The sequence below is a fragment of the Pleurodeles waltl genome, chromosome 3_1 (genome assembly GCF_031143425.1).
Source record: "Pleurodeles waltl isolate 20211129_DDA chromosome 3_1, aPleWal1.hap1.20221129, whole genome shotgun sequence".
In the NCBI taxonomy this organism is placed as follows: domain Eukaryota; kingdom Metazoa; phylum Chordata; class Amphibia; order Caudata; family Salamandridae; genus Pleurodeles; species Pleurodeles waltl.
This window is the reverse complement of record NC_090440.1, coordinates 837,641,393-837,661,300: the sequence shown is the minus strand read 5'-3', so window position 1 is coordinate 837,661,300 and position 19,908 is coordinate 837,641,393. Positions and strand designations below refer to the sequence as shown.

Below are 19,908 nucleotides of genomic sequence, written 5' to 3'. Positions count from 1 at the left end.
TAATGTTATTGTTTGTGTCTTGCAAATACAGGTGGGTGGATTCTGTTTCCTGGGTTACTGGAAAAGGTGTCAGCACTGATTTCCTACATCACTGCTTGCCTCAGTAGGGGAGGGCCCGTCTTCTTTGTGTTCTCCGCCCAGTCCACCTCATTCCCTTATTTCTGCTATTGTGTTCTGGTTAGGATGTTTGTGTTAGGATGTTTGCTAGTCTTTTCTTCTGAATTCTAGTTAAAAGGCTTGTCTTAGGACTTTTTTGTTTATGTTTTCTAGTTCCGCTTGTAAATGTTTGGAGAGTTTGTTTTTTTTGCAACGTGGTTGACTTTTAGGCCCGTATTGATACTTTTTTAGCGACGCATTTGCGTCATGTTTTAACGCAAAAGCGGTGCAAAGTCACAAAATACAATGCAGCGCTAAAAAAGTATAAATACAGGCCTTAGTCTCTTAGGTACCTCTACATTGCCTCTGTCATTTTGCACAACTTTATTAATGCCTTGCTTGGTGTCTCTTCACCTTCCTCTCACTGAATCTGTAGGACAGTGGTGAGACTTCTGAGGGAGATCGTCTTTTACATCCCCCTCTCAAGAAGAAGAAGGTAAATAAAGTGTGACCTGCCATTAACAAGTACCATGGCAGATATCAGCAGCGGGGCACCTAAGCCACAGAACAGTCACCCTGTACACTCTGTTACCAGGGGGTTCAGCTTCAGAGAGGTATGAAAACAGGGTGCCTGCAGGATCCAGGAGCCCTGAGAGGCACTAGAACCAAAGCACTTTACTGTAACATCCGAAGTCTGCCTGCGCAACATGGCACGTACAGTTGTGACCCCAAGCACCTGAAAATCAGCTCCCAAGCCCAGCACTTTAATGTAATAGCAGCATACTGAGGAATCCGTGGCAGCTACTGCTATCTAGAAAAACACTATCTTCAGAGTGTCTGCTGGTGGCTGACACGCAGTGGTCTGTTACCCCCAAATGGAATACTGGCCTCTATGGCGGGACAACAATCGTTCCGCTGAACAGTTCCAGGTTCCTCTTGCAAGTCCGTAGTCAACCTTGAATGTGTCTCATCTCAAAGTAGGGGAGGGGTGCTTAGTGCACCTCATTCTCCAATCCTTCACTGCCAGCACTGGTATGATGTGAAGCCGCCCAAATAGTCAAGAGAATTTTGGATCCCACAGCACCCGCAAACCCCTTAACTTCCAGGAATACACCTCTTCACATGCGGATGGGCTACACAGAGCATGCTGATCTCTAAAGCTCCACTAGCGAACAGCCATCTTGAGCATGGCTAGCTCCATCTCTTCTCACACATCACACATCTGAAGCACACAAATAGAAAAAAAAGATTTCCAGAAAATGACTGTCCACCACAATCAATCATATGAAACAATTAAATCCAGCACTCAGAGAAATAATGAGAAGGACTGTTTATTGGAAACGGGAAACTCTTAATACTAAATATATAATTGACATATTAAATAAACATGTCATATTTATAATACTTAATGAAAATACTTCCTAGTCTTCAGACAATACATAGAATTCTATCCTGTAACTTATCTTCCATCATGGTAGGATTAACAATATGGTGCCACAATATTTACATAAGACCCTTTCTGCATTACTAGTCATGTTATCCCAGTGAGCTACACCCTGTTATATCAGCAACCCATTTAAAATACAATTTCATGTTAAACCCAGGCTTTAATTCATCAATATAATTTCAACTACTCACAAGATAAAAGGCTTTCGTGGCAAATCTTGCAATAAAAATTTACCCAAACTATGATTCTGATTCCACCTTAATGATTCATTACAATAACACTTTCACATCACAAGATAATGGGAGTATATGAAATCTGTTGTCATAAAGGATGTTAATATTTACAATATGGTCTACACAGGTGAAGTCTAATAACCAATACTTACTAAGTCTTCATTCATATTTAATCATGTTGCATGTTCGCTAGTATAGGCCATAATGTATGTTCAAATTCCATCTTTCAGAACAATACTTCTCGGTTGACAACTTGAATGACCTTCAGAAACTTGACAAAGTCAAAAAAAGATTAGTTCATCAATGTCATTGTTTGATACTCTTTAAAGTATCCTACAGCTTGGTAAGTCATGCTGATATCCTTTATTTCACCACTTCAATAAAACACTTTTTGCTCAATCTGCACAGAGGAAAGTGGTTGTAATTGTTTCTTGCAAAAATAATGAGTCTGCATCTGTGTCTATATATACATATATATATATATATATATATATATATATATATATATATATATATAATCTGTGCAGCCCGTAGAGTGCAGTAGGAGTGGGGCTGGCACACATGCGCACAAAGTTTTACAGAAAAACACAAATGCACACTCACACCCATCCACATGCACACCCACTCACAACCATACATTCAGAAGCACAACCCAGCACTCACAAACACATACACACACACCCATTCACAGCACGCAAGCGCATATACACATACATTCATACATACATAATTGCACCCAACATTCAATAAGGGCTTACCTGTTGTGGTGGTGGAATCAGGTGGCAGGAGGGAGAAATAGAAGCTTCAGTGGTTCCTGGAGGCTTCGGGTAAGGAAAGGACTTCCGGTGATCCTGCTGCCTCATCCCATTGGCTGACCTTGTAATGGGTCAGCCAATGAGAGGAGAACTCTCCCTACCTTTTAGCAGAGTGGGATGTGGTCAGTGGCAGTTTTTGAACCCACCCCACTCTGTGACAAGGTGTCATTGATTGACACTCAACCTTGGGCACTTCAGGGCTTAAAAATGAGGTGCTAAGTTCAGAGTCTATGGTGATATGGCCCCTCGTCATGAGGTTAAGGACCTCAAGATGTTTTGCCGGGCTGAGGAACACACGGCCGAAGGGCTGTGAAATTTTCAGCTGTGCATGTACAGCACCTCTCTTCCTGACCCAAATATGAAGAATCTATGTCCGGCTTCCCTTTGCTCAGCCTGAAAATCACTGTTTATGCTTTGCCAAAGGGTGGGGGAGCAGTGGAACACCTATGTCCTTAAAGACGGTCCACCACAGTATAGAATACATAGAAGCCTACAATCCCTGTATTCAAAAAAGTCCCTCATTTCCTTATCGCAGTCGAGCTGTGGCATCTCTATGCACCTTTAAAAATAAAATGATTTAGCTGCTCAACTGTAATAACTTATTACAGCTTAGTTGAGATGTCACAATGCTGCTGCCAGAGCCACACAGAGCATCATTAAAGCTGCAGCTTATACAGTGAGAAAAAGAGAACTTGTTTTTCTTTCTCATAATCTGTTTTTCTAAGATGACCAGCGATGAGCAGAAAAGAAGTGTTTATGACAATATTTTATTTGCATGCTGTTGTTCATTATAGGAGAGAAATTGTAGGAGAGTCTCTGCACGTTACTGCTTATTTTTAGCCACAGCCTTTATTTTTAATATTACATTAAACTGATCAAATACATTTTTACAACAAATTGCTGGTGTGTTTAATTTTGCAGCACAGATTCCATTTTATTTGTTATGCCTGTAACCTTATTACCTAATTAATCTGAAGGAGCAAAACACCAATAATTTGACACTCGTGAGAAGGGTATTGGTATAACCATGTATTAAAAGGAATACCTTCTGCGTTATGTTAAAAAAAGGATATTGGGAGTCACCGATGAGTTCCACGACCTTCAGCTTTGTTCCTCTAGATGATCATAGAGCTCCACTGTGACTGCCAATGTGAGTATAATGAGCATTATAGGGTACATTGCACAAAATGATTAATCGCCAGAACACCGACCTCAGCTACTTGTACTATGTGGCTCAGTTGCTTTGTTAATAAGTTCATCGACCTGCCGTACATTCAAACAAATGACAGCGCTGATCTATTTTCCTGGTCCATCATGTGGTGCTAAATTGATATATGGACATAATTTTTATAGGAAGAGGAAAACAGTTTATTGCAACACAAAGCACTGCACAAGCACTCCGCTTGCATAGAAAAGTGACTTATGCAGTAAGTGTTTTATTTAAAGTCCATGGCAGTCCAGATCGATAGACCCCGTGCACCTACCCCCAACACCCTCAGGCCTAGAATGGAAGAGCGGAATGTGCGTCAAAGGCAAGGCTGGGATTTCCTCGCCTATGTTTACAACCAGAGCCCATATGTCATGAAAAGTTTACAGCCCAAGCACATATGTATTGATTTGCGCACATAAAAGCTGACATAACAGATCTTTGTGTTGTCACCACCATTAACCCAGTTAGGAGTGTTTGGGGGACATAACAAGTAAAATGAACCAAATTTGTGTGCATTGCATGACAAATTTGCAAACACTGATGGGAGATGGCATTATAGAACCCAAAATTATGTCTGCACAACACCATGCAGGCAGAGGCCAGTATAAATTACACATGTCCCAGTCCAGCCTCGCACACTCACCACACAGTTGGAGACCTCAGCCCATTTCTCAGCTGTTTACGGATGAGCAGTCTAGCCCTGGAGCATTAACCAAATTACACACTCGATCCAGTTTTTAAATCCATGTGTTTAAATGTTTCAAGAATATACATTCATAATTGCTTTATAACCCTTCTTGCTTTCTCAGATTTGCTGTAAAAGGGACCATTTTCTACTCAATGTTTGCAAACTTTTCTCAGTTGAACATCCCCTTCCCCCCCCCCCACACACACACTCTTATATTGATTGGGATTACTCACAATGTAACATTCATCCTTAACTTTTACTTCACACCACTTTGAAATGTCACCAACCACATCTGAATACTACTTTTTTGCATAATGAAAAGATGTTCAAACTCCTACCCTTTTTAATCATCACAGCAGGTGATGCAAGTTGGCACTAAACATTTTTTTAATGTACCTGGAGTATCAGTAAAATACAATTGGAGATTGTCAGCTTTTACAAATATCTTGGTGTGACTCTTAAAGATAAGCTTTGTTCTAGTGAACATTACGATCAAACTAACAATCAAATAATGAATAAGGGCAGAGCAGCTTTATTTGGATTACTCCATTTTAATTATCGATATGGTGGCCTTAATGTCCAGCCATTCATCAAGCCCTATTTGGCAAAAATATAGACGTCAGTCTCATATAGGCTTCCAGGGTTATTTGCTGAAACAGTGCCAACAATTTCAAGGTCAGGCACCGAAATAAGTTTTTGGTATACCAACAGGAACAGAAATAAAAGCAGTACTTTTTGGAATTATGACTGAATTTAAGAACAGGATGTTGGAATTATTCTCATTGCCTCGCTAACAAGCGAGGGTAATAGTTCACTGTCTCAGGTTGGTTAAAAATGTATCTATCAGTACTGGTATTTCTCCAGAGGCAGACAATTAAAACGCTGATGGATGATTGTGATATTATTTTTTATGTTAAAGAGATAGTTAAGGGGAACCCCTGCTCCTGAAAAGAACGTGTTAAAGATGTAATTACATAACCAATAAGAAATCATAGTTACTTTTTAATTCGATTAAGTTGAGTGGAGTATGGTGAATTATTCACTAAATTGCTCAAATCCTAATCTACGTCAGTAGTTGCACTTTTGATTAGGGGTACCCTTAATACTTAGACCCTACACAAACTTAAATTTTGTGTTAAGTGAAAACTTCAAATTGTTTGCAGAATTAATTCATCCATTTACTATTACTGTACCTGAAAATGTAAATGGAAAGGACATGTTTTTAAGCTTGGTACGTAAGCAGTCATGTATATGCAAAGGTACCATGGCCTCTGAATAATTATTAAGTTCAGAAACTCAAACTATTGCTAATAATGGCAGTTACGAGTGATGGGTGTTGGATTTGCTTGCAATTTTTTAGCTTTACTTTATGTAATGTGTTGTAATGTATAAATGTGCTGTAAAGTATATTTATGTGGCCTACAAGTCTAATGAACTTTCCTTTAATAATAATGAATAACACTTATTTCTGTCCTCAAGCTTATATGATGAACGGGCAAGGTATTAAACACATCCTAGTCCTCTGAATGATTCAACTTCAATTTATTGACCAGAGCCCTCAAAAAAACATTTAACATGCCTGAATGGATTACGCAAAAGTCTAGACGGCCGAAATTGGTTTTATCAATGCTTGCTTTCTTAGCATTCTGAAATGTGTAGTTTTGAATTTATAACTGGATAAATGGAGTCACAAAATTCAAGAGGTTTGCAGTTAGAATAGGCAGTGTTGGAATTTGAAAAAATTTACTACAGGAACCTATAACTTGTGGGTTAATGTTTGGCAGAGGAAAGCAGGTGTAGTCATAGTCACGAGGGGTGGACCTTGAAATACAGAGTCTGTCAGTCATCCGTGCATTTACTTTTTAAAAATCTGCTGCTGAAAAGTTGGCAACATGGATATGTGTGACAGTGAATATGTTCTAGATTACTTAGTCAAAAAGAGACTGCATTTTAAAATATCCTACAGAGTTAAGACACCTGCTTCAGAGGTCTTTGTGAGCCCAGCAATTTTGGCTGGATTATATTAGCAGTACGATAACTCTAGTGGTTAATTAAGTTTTGGAAGAGTTCTGTAGCGTGGAGAGTTAATGTGCCTACTGCAAAGCAAACTGTGTAAAATGCAGATTTGTATTTTATGGAGATAGGTAAGTGAGTTATTGTGTTTGAAGTGAAATCATTTTGTTAATGTGAGTTCATAAGTTATAAGCCTTCTAAAATAGCACAGTGATCTGTTTATGGGCCTCAAGGAGCTCCACGCAAACTATAAGTTATGGGCTTTGTTTTTTCTCAATCTATTGTAATTCTAAAATTGTTCAGAATGGTTCCTTTGGGAATTAAGTCTTGTTAGTGCAGCCAACCCCAATTACTGTGTTTGTTTTATATCCAGACTTTGTGTTTTTCTGACCATTTGCTTTTAACATATAACGCCTACAAGTATAGACGATATGTGATGCCTAAACCTTATAACCATCATTGACTTATATAATATTTCCTGTACATTGATTTACGCACTTGTATGATTATTGTGTCTGTGTGAAGTATAAAGAGCTCTGACAGTCTACACTGGGACGAGTATCTCTATAAAAGAATTTAATAAAAACTGTAGGTGTCATTTAAATCATTATTTGTGTAAACAGATATTCTCACAGTGCATGCACATCTCTTAAATGGGGGGGGGGGTAACCAAATTACAAACCTGCTTTCAATAGTTTATCTTAAGTACTTGTGAAGTGATAACAAGCTGTGCGCTTTGTTTCCTTTCATTGCTGCTGGTGTTAAGGTATTTGGCTCAAGAAGGCTCCCATCCAGGATGATACTTCAACAAAAGAAGGACTGATGGCCAATTAAATTAGGCCTTTGTTTTCGGTTCAGCTGGAAGTTGAAATAAGAAAGCCCCTTGCCATCTGCAGGTTGCTGCTCCAAAGAATCTGAAAGCCGACAACATGCAAAAGCTGCTGAGTTGTGTCTTGGTGGAGCAAAATTACACTGGGACAAATTCAGCATATTTCCTTATTCAGGCAGAATAAGTGCTGTAAATGGGCTCCCCCGCACGGTCAGACTGGCCTATGAGACAATCAGGTAGTGACAAATGGGCTGGTCTGACAAGTAAGTGCTGGCTGTTTTTCTGGCTGCCTGTTTTATCAGCTGGGGGCCAGACTTTACTTGTGATTTCTCAGTTATGAAAACAAACATTGCCTGCAGCAAGCTCAAATTCATCCATACTTTCCAGCAGTGATCGTAGGAGTATATTTCAGGATTAGCACTCTACCTTCCCCCCATCTCTTTTCTGACCCTTTAGTGGGTTTTCATCTATTATGACAGGCATGCTATGTGAACATTATTTAGAGACATTTCACCTAGTTTACTTACTCTTCTTAACACCATACAGACAATAATTTCCCATTCCTCTAAGCTCTTATCACCTTCTTTATTGTTGTATACTTTTCCGCAAACCATTTTCTAAATTGGATTTAATGATAATCTATATTTTTTCAAACAGTACACGACTGATTTGCTATGTGATGTCCATACTCTTATATACTTTATTTGGATATGTCTAGGCATTTGTATTCGACTGTATACATTTACGTTTACTTTTTTTTCCTTTCCATTACTTGTTCTTAAAAGCCAATAAAATATTTAGAACAAAACAAACAAAAAAATAAAGTTGTATGGCAGCGTGTGGTTAAAACCATTTTTTTTTTATAGCATTTGTGTTAGCTGAGTCAATCTAATGCAGCCCTCCCAAGTGTGACGCATCTCGCATTAGAATAACGCATTTGCGGTCCTTTTCTCGCATTAAAACAATGCCTGGTTATTGTCACTCAAAAGAACCATGTTCTTAAGTGCGGTAAAACCCCTTGGCCCGTATTTATATTTTTTTTGCGCCGCATTTGCGTCGTTTTCTGACGCAAAAACGGCGCAAACTTGCAAAATGCCATTGTATTTTGTAGGTTTGCGCCGTTTTGCGTCAAAAAGCGGCGCAAATGCGGCGCTAAAAAAAGTATAAATACGGGCCCTTGTTTCCTCGGGCTCCTAGTACTATAATCAAAGGTCACAAGGTGGCGCTGATGTACACTGGGAGGCATAGTATTTTCCTTATATTACGATATTTAGATGGTTCCCTGGTTTTATCCCTTAATTTTGCTTGCGCGAAAGCGTCACTCATAGTAGTTGAGATGTCACTCATAATTACACTGAAAGTATGAAAATGTCACATAGCAATCTGAAACGTTGGCAGCTATGTTAACGTTAATGAAATGCAATTGACATACCCAACCTGGGGAGTTCTCAACTACGGATTTCTACTAATTCCGCAAATCGTCTATTAGGAGATTGCTCCTCTTTTCTCAGTGTTTGAAATGGAAAAATGGAAAGAATACTTATTTCTGAGAAGTACCTGCACTCTCCAATTTGAAGTATTACGTTTTTCTTGAGAAGTGCAGGCATTCTCCCTCTAAAAAGAAAAACACTGCCGGGACTCCGTACCGGACAGTACCGGCCCATTTAAAGCACTGACTTTCCTACAAAGACAACTCTATGGTGTAAAATGCACCGTTTCCTGATAGCCCTTGTAGGCAGAGAACGAGACAGCTCTCACTCGTGTGCAGAAAAATAAACTGTTACGTTCCAGCACTAACATGTAGCCAGTTGCACAGCTCTGCAGTTCCCAAGCAGGGTGCAGCTCACTATAGGCACTTATAAAATCTCGCGAACGACACAACGATAGCTTCATGCCAGGTCTCCCATGCAGTCAAACAACTTCCTCAGGTAGGGCTTGCAAGGGCGGTGGCCGCCCAACTGCCACTTCGCACTCTTCGGTTCTTCCTCCGTGCAGTGAGACATGGCCGCCAGCACGTCCGCTACTTACGCAAATGAGGTGTGACAGCCCAGCCAGTGACGTAGCTGGGGGGTGCTCCTATGTATACCCACCGAGCCCTGGCCGTGTTGCAGCACTGCAGCAGGGCACGGTGGAGGAGCAGCAGCAGTGTTTACAGCAGGTTCACGCACAGTACAGGTGAGCAGGCACCAGGGACGGGCGGAGAGGGGGAATGCATGCTTAGCGACGGAGAGCTGCCTGGTCTTAGATATTGCTAGGGCACCGCGACTTCACAGACGCCATCATGCACAATGCCAGGCAAGCCGTCAGTGATTATACCAATGGAGAATGCAATGACGGGCTCTTCTTACACAAGGGGGTGTAACTCCCAACAGGGCATCACCATTGAAACTGAAATACTTTCTACATTTACTCTTTATACCGTCCACTAGACGAACCCAGTTATACAACACACCTTCAATTATGTGGTTATTTTAGGACGATCTCTAGGTGGAGGATGATAGTTTCACCTTATGTCAGAGATGGATTCTGTTCCATCGGGCACCATTTTACTGGTGGCCGCTTTGAACGTCACCCTTTCTGAAATGGATTGTTATAATGTATAGCATCCCTCAGATGTCCCCTTGTGCGCAATGCCCCAGTTTACCTTTCCCCCTCCCCACACCAAGAAAAAAACAGGTAATGCCCCAGCAGGGCTTGTCATGCATGGCTCGACCCACCCTCCCTCGCCAAACACAGCCCCCATCTTCTTCCACCAGCCGGAGATGAGTCACGCTTTCCCCGTCTCCGGGAGGATGATGCAGCCTTCATCATTTCCGTTCAGTGACCTTCAAGCTCTCCTGGGGAGTGAGCCGTGCTCGCCCGCCTCCTGCCGTCCTTCACAGCCCATCAGCGTCAGTTAACACCGCCGTCCCCTGTGAAGCAGGTGTTTGTTCGGATTATTTGATGGGAATGCTGCGAATTACACATTTTAAAATAGTTTGATAACGTTTCAGCGTGGAATGAAAAACACGCAGCAAAAATTGCTTTCGCTGAGGAACATTGTTGGATTTTTTTCTAATTATCACTTCTATAAAATGCCTGTAAATCCCAGGGCTTCTAGTATTCTGCTGCATTGTATTATGAGGGCGCGCATTTTTAAAAGTCCACTCTCCGTGTCGTTTCTTGGCTGTTGAAACGTCCTTTGGGTTGAATTAATGTTACATGCATTTTGGACCTTTAATACATGCATAATTGTGTCACCACAAAATAAACCATTTAGATATTTGGTATTATTAGTTATTTAATTCAGAAGCCGCTGTTGCAGGGGTTGGTCGGTAGAAGCATTTTCCTGTGACTGGTGCATACGGTTAGATGAGAACTCCGTGTCACTGGAATACCACTTTTACACTCTTGAGAATTTTTTTCATTTCACTGTCTTCAAATATGTTAGTCTCATTGGTTCAATGAAAGAAATCCAAGACAACAATTCTGACAATATACCGATTCTATAATAATAACCTACGGAGGGAAATGTGATGGCTCAGAAACATGGAATCGTCTGGTAACTCTACTAGTGAAAATTATGTAATATTACCAACGCCTTCTTGGCTTGAGACTCATACGCAATCACAAACAGCTCATCGAACATACGTTTCTAAGCACAGTGACGAAAGAGTCCAAATCTACAATGACTCAACCCCACCTTTGCCCCAGTGAGAAATATATATGCCATAAAATTATGTTCCCTAGTACACCATTACACTGCATGTCGCCGGAGCATCATCCAGTCTGTGTTTTCTTTTACAAATCGTTCTATACAATCATTGCAAATATACTGTTAAAGATTCAATGGAAGAAAACCAAGACTACCACACCCTAAGTGTAAGAGGCTACCAGAATGCATTAGGCACCACGCCATGACAACGTGGTAAGAAATAGCGGCCTTAAAGGAAGGCCTGCAAAATTAGCAAAGCTTGAGAGAGAAAATGCAGTCATTTTAAGTTAGCGAGTTTCCCTTCTGTAGGGAGGGGTAGCTACAAGGTCACATTCCTGAATTCAGAAAGGAGGGAGCAAGTCTCACGATGTATACACTTTTCCTCCCCCAACCCCAATAAACCTCCTGTGGTAAGGGAGGGTGAAGTCTGAAGGCTACTGTAAGTGACCTTCCTGTCACCGACGACCTTTCAGTAAATACCACTGGCAGCATGAAGGGCCTGTGGTGCCAGAGTGCAGCTGCCTTTAATCCTCAAAGTAGCAGGGACGTGGAAGTGAGAGCAGTCCAGCAAGCCTGATCTTCAGCATTTATTTCTTCAAACACTGTTTCACGTGTGCTCCTCATTAAGACAAAGTCAGAATACTTGAAACATTTGAGCAAGGAAGTGAAAGAACTCCATAGATTGCAATACTTCTACATTATCATTTCTAGATTTGTATCATCGACTTTATTTTTCAACAGACAAACAATCGGCTCTTTTACCTTCGATTTCTCGCTGATCACCTTTCTTTATTTCCTTCCCCCAGACTGGAGAACTCTTACACATCCATACCTTCGATGATTCTATCTGTATTGCAAATAGCAAATGAGCCTACTACCAGATTAAATAATTGTCTGCCTTGTTTTTTTTTTTTGTTGTTGTTTTTTTTTGTAATGGGAGTAATTTATCCCATACCGACTATTTAGCTTTTCAGATTGATCTCATTTTAGAATGATATTTTTTACTTCTATACAAAAAGAGTAAACCCAAACTTTTGTTAGAGCAGGGAATTTAATTATTGGAGCCGGAAAGCGTGGTCTAAGGGACTACCACATGGTTCAAAGAAGTAATGCACAGGAGGTCTTTGTATATCAAGACACTTTTTGCTGCGATCTGCCCCTTTTCGGGCAATGTCATGCCAAACTGGTATTCAAAAACCAATCCTCCTATTACACCGGAGTCAAACTTTTCTTGAAAACGATTTAGAGAGAGAAATATTACAGTAAGGGTTACATCACTGCTGCAAGGAAGTTGGATCATTATGAAAGGACCAATTACCCTGAAAAGCAGTTGTGCAACCACAAGCCCATCTGCTATTCTGCTTTAGTAGTGTCTTCTGCTAGCCTGGCCTTAAGTCATTAGAACTATAAATCTTGATGTGGAAATCAAAATGTTAAACTTGCTTTGTGCTAGTATGCTTAAATGTTGAGAAACGGTCTGAATTGTGTGTGTTTTTTTTTTAACCCTTCCCCAACACAGAACAACATGGCATCTGTCAAGGAGCAGCTGGTCCACAATGTGGTAAAGGAAGAACATCATGCCGCTCAGAACAAGATCACAGTAGTTGGTGTTGGCGCCGTGGGCATGGCCTGTGCCATCAGCATCCTCATGAAAGTATGGCTAAGTATTATAGTAATAATAATAAAAATGATGATTTGACCATGTATAGAACACATGCCACAAACTGAATCCTTTTGGAGAGTTACAAAAGTAGGCATCAATGATTACCAAAATTATTGGTGTACGTTCAGTTGATCGATGTAGGTCAGAGACTGGGCTCACTAAGTTGGAAATTAAATACAATTTATCGTAGATTTCTGTAGGAGACACTACTCACTGAGATACTATACTGGTCACTTTTGCAAAACTACGTTTTTAGGTCGCAGCCTACCAGGCAGTGCAGATGTCTGGTTTGCTAAAGACATCTTCTGAACTTTCAGAAGGTTGACCTAAGAATGCATTCCACTCGCTGATTACCATTGGCTTTGTGGTTTGTAACTCATCTTTTCTCGCTTTCTATTTGCCTGCTTTATTTGCCTTTGGCTGTCCAGGTTCAGTTCGCCCCTTCCATTGCCTAAACAGTGTTTACTGTATTCTTCCACAAAATCTAAACAGCCCATTGAATCTTGTTCTTATCTTGTCACATTTTCTGTGCATTTAAAGACATAGGTCAAATGTCAGGCTCTCTTCCGGGGAGCTTGGTATTTATTTTTCTTTCTCTGACTTCAAAGTAAGAGAATTTATGTGACCACCCTGAGTACCTATGTAAGACGAGAAGGATGTTCTCTTTTTTACTATCACACAAAAATGAACTATGCTGATATGTCAGAATATATCAGAATGAGTACAAATAAAGCTCTTTTTACATAATTCTGAAGTGTGGTGGAAAAAAATATTTGAATACGATCAAAATAATTGGTTATGACATTTGCACACACTATCATTTGTGTGAAGTAAAGCCATATTTTAGTGCAAATATAATGGTGATTTCAATTGAAATGTGTTTCTGTAATGGCAGTGTGGAATCACATCATGTATACTCCACACAGCACCACTCTATACCCTTCCACTCAATGCCACGCCACTCCATCCTACAAGACTACACTCTACAACATGCCACTCCACTGTACGCCCCTCCACTCTAAGACACTCTGCAACATGCCACTTGACTACACCCTATTCCAATCTACGCCATGTGCTCCACGATACAACACACCACTCTACTCTATGCCCCTCCACTCTTCTTACACCACTCCAGTCTACCCCATTCCGACCAGTCTATCCAACTCTAATCTACTCCACTCCATTCCACCCATCCCAATTTACCCATCCCACCCCATTCTTCCCCACCCCACTTCGCTACAATCTATCCCCATCTACTCGTCTACCCCAGTCCACTCTTCCTCACTCCACTCAATTGACTCCATTCTAATTTACCCACTCCACCACAACCCAGTCTACCCCACTACATCCCGTTGTACCCCAGTCCACATCGCTACAGGCTAGTCTACCCCATTCCACTATAACCTACCTCACTCCAATCTACTTCTTCCCAATCCACGGCAAACTACTCCAGTCCAATCAACTCCACTCAGTCTAACCCAAACTGCTCCTATCTACCCCACTTCACTCCAATCTACGTCCAACCCACTCCACTCCAGTCTACTCGAATCCACTTCAAACTACTCCACTCTACCCAGTCCAATTGACCCCACTCCATTCCAGTATACCCTGCTCCACTGCAGTCTATCCAACTCCTCTCCACTTTATTGTGCCCCATTCCACCACAATCTATTCAACTCCAATCTACCCCTCTCCACTCTACCATACTCCACACCACTCAGCTATATTCCCCTGTACTACACTCAGCTCTGCTCAAATCTTCCCCTCTCCACTTAACTCCAATCTAGCACAATCCACTCAAATCTGCACTCACTCAAATCTACCTCAGTCCACACCAACCTAACCCACTTCACCCCAGTCTACCACACTCCACTTCCCCCTAGTCTACCCTACTCCAATATACCCCTCTTTAATTTACCCCTATGTGCTACACTCCAGTCTCCTACTCTTCACTTTTCCCCAACTCACCCACTTAACCCAATTCAGTCTACCCCACCCCACTCCTCTCCAATCTACCCCACTCCAATCATCCCTCTTCATTCTACTCCACTCCACTCTCCCACACTCTTCCCCAATCTCTCTCACTCCATTGTATCCAACTCCACTCCACTCTACCCCAGTCTACAACACTCCATTCTACTTTATCCAATTTACCCGTCTCCACTTCTCTCGTTACTACCGTATGCCACACAAATCTACCCCACTCCAGTCCAGTCTAATCCACGTCACCCAAATCTACCCCACTTCACCCCAAATTACCCTGCTCCAATCTACCCCATCCAATTCGCTCCACTCCAGTCTACTTCACTCCACTCCAGTTTACCCCACCCTAACCCAAGCTACCCCACCTTATTTACCCCATAACACCCTAATATACCACAGTCTAATCTGGTCCTAGCTCACTCCTATCTACCTCACTCTATCCTAATCTACCCACTTCCACTCCAATCTACCCCACTCTACTGTCCTGTACTCTTCCCCAATCTACCCCATTCCAATCCACTTCAATTCAATCTACCGTTCTAGTTTACCTAACTCCCCCACTCCAGTCTACCCCAATCCACCCACTTCATGATACCTCACTCTACCCCACTTCACTCTATGCCAATCTAACCCGCTCCTATCCACCCCAGTATACCTTACTCTGCTCTCCCCAGTCTACCCCACTCACAGCTCTAATTTTTAGCGATGTTGAACCGCAGCTACACCATTCAACAACATGGCTAAAACACAATCGCATGGGCAAGACCTATTGGCTTTGCCAATCCTTGTTTCAGATCTGCCTGTACACCACTACTACTGTCAACATCTAGCAGATGTATCTGATCCTATCTGGTTCGCAAGGAGGACGTTCAAGGGTACTGTACATACTAAAATGAGGGAATGAGTATGACAGTTCTTAGTTTATTCTAAAGGCACAAAAGCTCGGAAGAACATTCTGTTATATTTCTCAGGTTACCAAGACGTAGCGCACAATATCTGTCCATTTTCTGGAGTCTGTGCCCGTTAAGCTAGAAACAAATCAGTTTATTACGTTGTTTAAAGTTTGAAATACATGTATCCCGGAAAAAAAACACTGTTGATCTAAACATAAAACATTCATAAAGCCCAAAATATTGCATAGCTAGAATAAATAGTTGTGTTATATGCAAGCTTTACATCTGGCCTGACTTATTAGGAAAATATTTAAATATGAAATTTAAAAATTGGTACGTTTTCAGATCTGCTGGAAGACAACTTTTTAAAAAATTTTTTTTACAGTGTGGTCCTATTAAGTCCGTTATGTGACGTTTTTAGAACACAGTGGTTTTTTAAATTTAGAAATTTATCACGTAGGTGATAATCACTATTTTGTGCATACTCTTTCAGACAATATTTCATTTACAGATAAAATGGGTTTTGCTGCTGGATTAACTTGCAATTGAGTAGTATGATTTTAAAAATGCTTCTCTCATGATTGGCTCCACTAGGAAGCTGTACTGATGAGTGCAATTTGTGAGTCGCATTATCACCTTGATCTACTTTGAAGACTCCCTATAAGGGAGTCGGGTACCGCCGTAGTCCAGTCTCGGGATTGGCAGTATGTGGATCCCTTTTCTAAAGATAGCCACAGAACCTATTTGTAGTGTTTTTTGTAGGAAGAGATTGCAAGAGGTGGACTGAGGCATGACTGCCACTTGGATATTCATGTCCGGTAGAAACCAAAGCAGTTTTGGTTGCACCGCAGCCTCATAATTGCCAGTCTGTGACCAAAAAGAGTTTGGCTTTTTCAGGTTTCAAAATTGGTGGTTATCATAGTGATGATGTCACTGAAATTGTTTTTTGCCTCATTGAGGTTACTATAAAACCAGGCTCACCCTTCACTCTCTCCTCCCCTTCTGTTATTTCGAGTCGTCTCCCCTCATTCTCAGATCTAACCTACCCATCACTCCTCTTCTCCATCTTCCTCTCATTATGCCTGACTTCTGCCTCTTCCTCTACCTTCTCTCCACCCCTAACACACTCATGCCTCTTTCTCCTCTTCAATCTCCCCTTCTCTTATGAATATCCTTCATCTCCACCACATCTGGTCCTCTTGTCCATCGCCTCCCCGTCTCGCTTTCTTCCTTCTCTTCCTCCAGGTTAACCCTTCGCTTCCCACCACTTCTGCTGTTACACATTCCCTACTTTTCCACCGTCTTTTCAAGCAGTGTGCACCTGTGAATGCAGGGTGAGTAATGTATCTGTGTGCCAGACTGAACAGGGGCAAATTTTAATGCTGCAGCTCGCATGGGCGGCAACTGAAAATAGGAGGAAGTCTACTTTAAATTGGTAGGGAGAAGCCAAAATCCTCCTGGGCCGCTTGGGTCATTCTCCGTGATCTGTCACTCCTTGATTGTTAATTCCCCCGATGGCATGGCCACCCTGAGACAGAGGTGGGCTTGTTGGGCGGGCGAATTGGATGATGAAGACTAGAGGGAGGCTTGCCTAGCCCCTCCAGTTCTGGCGATCCCCTCTTGCCTGTGACTCAATTACCTGCATGCAACCTACTTGTTCCTCAATCGTATACTGTGAAAGGTCCCATCCACACACCCAACCTGTTCTGCTGCCACTGCGCACTTCACGCTGCCGATTTTTACCATGTGGCATGGAGCTGCTATGGGTTACGCTCCTTTTCGGATGGGGCTGGCCATGAGCTATCAGCAGTTCTGGGGCGCTCTATTGACAGGGACCCTAAGGTGTTACTGTTGGGTCTTTTGGAAGCACTGGTGGGTCCTCGTTCAGAAAGGACCTTCAAAGGGAGGGTGTGTTTGGTAGCCAAAAGAGATGTCACTCATTTGTTGAAGCACCCCTCACCCCCCTCATTCCAACTAAGGCAGAAGGGAGTCGATTGGTGCATTCGTCAAGAGAAAGCAATATAGGAAGCACATGGCTATCCCCAGAAACAAAATATGGGGAAAGTGGTGGGCTTTCTACAGACTACCATCATGATGCATTTATGGTTGCAGTGATTGTTCTGTGTACTGCCATGGCCCAGAGTTGTTTTGTCATTACTGAATGTGTTGGATTGAATGACACTCGTTTTCTAAAATTCATTAAAATTTACTTATCAAAAGAAAATTGGTAGGCAGTGGAACTACAGTAAAAGCGATAGGCTACTGCCTCAGGCAGCACGGTTGGCAAGTATGAAATCTGTCCTGATCTGAATTATAAATGGAATAATTGTATTAGTGAGGTTGAGGTCACCTTGTTGTGTGGTTTGCTAATTTGTACATATTTTATCAACGACAGAGTGAGAGACATGGCAAACCCTAATTTCTACAGAGTATAACTTTGTAATGAGAGATCCCTTAAAAGGTCCTTCCTCATTAATATAGATCAGCCATTGGGGTGGTATGTCTTTGGAGTGTAGTGAATCGGGCCAAATGGATGTGACTGAAGTCGTTGTGACACAACAGTCTTGCAACTGTTCTTTGAACCATGCTATGCTCGTGGTGAAACTTAGGTCCACAGCGCTGAGCTTCTGGATGTGTTTGAACCAAGCAGATGTTCCAGTGATTGCAGTGCACTAAATCTCTCATCAGATGGCGCTGATTAGCATGAGTTGCTAAATACAAAAGACAGCACTGTTAGACATGTCAGTCTTGGAGTGGTCTTCCCCTCAAACATTTTGCCTTACTCCTCCTTTTTTGTTGATCTCGTATTTGCTGGCATTAGGACTCTGCACAGTTTATCACTGCTGACCAGTGCATGTGCTAACACCTTAAAACATGAGAACATTGGCTTATCCACAATTGGCATATTTAATTTACTTAAGTACCTAGTTAAGTGGTAGTACATGTACCCAGGACCTGTAAATTAAATGCTTCTAGAGCGCCCGCATTACCATTGAGACACCCATTCAAGTAGCCCATTTAAACATGTTTCATGAACATTGGAGTTACGTTATTACATTTGATTATCTGTAATTTCCAAATGGGAACATGTAAGCAGGTCATGTTTGGTGTTTTTGGAATTGTTATGAAAATTTCTCTCTCATACTCTGATTTTAAATTACAGATTTTGAAAATTCCACTTTTAAAAAGTTGTCATTTTCCTGCCTTATCCATTTAGTGCTTGTAGCCTGTCTCTGGGTCACATGACTGGGTGTAGCTGGCAGTTGGTCTTTGTGTATTCTTTCCTAGACAGCCACACATAATAGAGAGTTTAGGTGTTCCTGGATGGGACATCACTAGCAGGATGGGAGGGCTGCGCTGGGCACAGTTCTACTTTCAATTGTATAGGTTGTGTCCTGCCTTCACACAAACGGCTGCATACCCACCTGTAGATATTCTGGAGCCAAGACAGGGAAAGCAGGATGTCTGAGGACTTCATATGAAACCTCTAAGTTTCTCTCACTTCAAAAGCACAGCTAGATATAAATTCCAGACCTCAGACACCAGTACACTTCTGGGACTGTGGATACTCTGCCTGGAAGAAGGACTGCTATGCTGCTGAAAGGACTGCAACTCTGCTGCACTGCTGCTCTGAAGGACTGCTGCCCCGCTGTGCTACCCTCTTGCCGGGTGAGAAGAACTGGACCTGCATCTATTAAACCCAGGACCCCAAAGAGCCTCCAAGGGCTAGTTGGCTGGTCTTCTGACTAGAGCCTTAAGGACAGAAGGTTCCAGCAACCTTGAATCCAGCACATGGACTCAGCTAGCTGTGAATTTAACCTGCCAAGTGGTGCTGCCCCAGTCATGGACCTTTGGAAGTAGGCCTAAGGTGCCCTGCCAGCCTCTGTGAATCCAGCAAAATGGGCGCATCTCCTCTGAAACCCTCATCCATGGAATCCTTGACAGCAATGCAAGACCTTACATCGCAGCCTCGCCGCATCTGGGAACCAATGCATTGCTTCTGCTGCACAAGGCATCTGCAACACGGACCCTTGCGCCACTCTGCAAACCATGATTTAAGGTTCTTTGTTCAGGGGGTATAACTGGTTCTCTTTAGCTGCCTGTCTGTGCTCCATCATGGTTGGCCTGAACTTGTAACTTTATTCTGGTTCAGTGCAACCAGATTTTCAGTGAAATATTTAAACCTGCATATCTCCAGTTCTACTATTTGGATTTTTGTAGCATTGATCTTGTTTTATTTTATAAAACATATTCCATTTTTCTAAATTGTTGTGGGGTATTTCTTGCGTAGTGTTTTCACTTTTTTACCGTTTAAAGTGCTGCATAAATACTTTACATATTGCC

The 19,908-nt window shown here is 41.9% G+C and overlaps 1 protein-coding gene across 1 annotated transcript in view; it reads left to right on the top strand.

Annotated features, from left to right (window-relative positions):
• The first annotated feature begins 9,238 nt into the window (after nucleotides 1-9,238).
• Nucleotides 9,239-19,908, top strand: part of LOC138284680 (L-lactate dehydrogenase A chain) — a 44,717-nt gene continuing 34,047 nt past the window's right edge. The window contains exons 1-2 of the mRNA XM_069223751.1: nucleotides 9,239-9,506; nucleotides 12,545-12,679. Coding sequence (XP_069079852.1) covers nucleotides 12,551-12,679 — 129 coding nt within the window. The 5' untranslated portion in view covers nucleotides 9,239-9,506; nucleotides 12,545-12,550. The remainder of the gene's footprint in view (nucleotides 9,507-12,544; nucleotides 12,680-19,908) is intronic.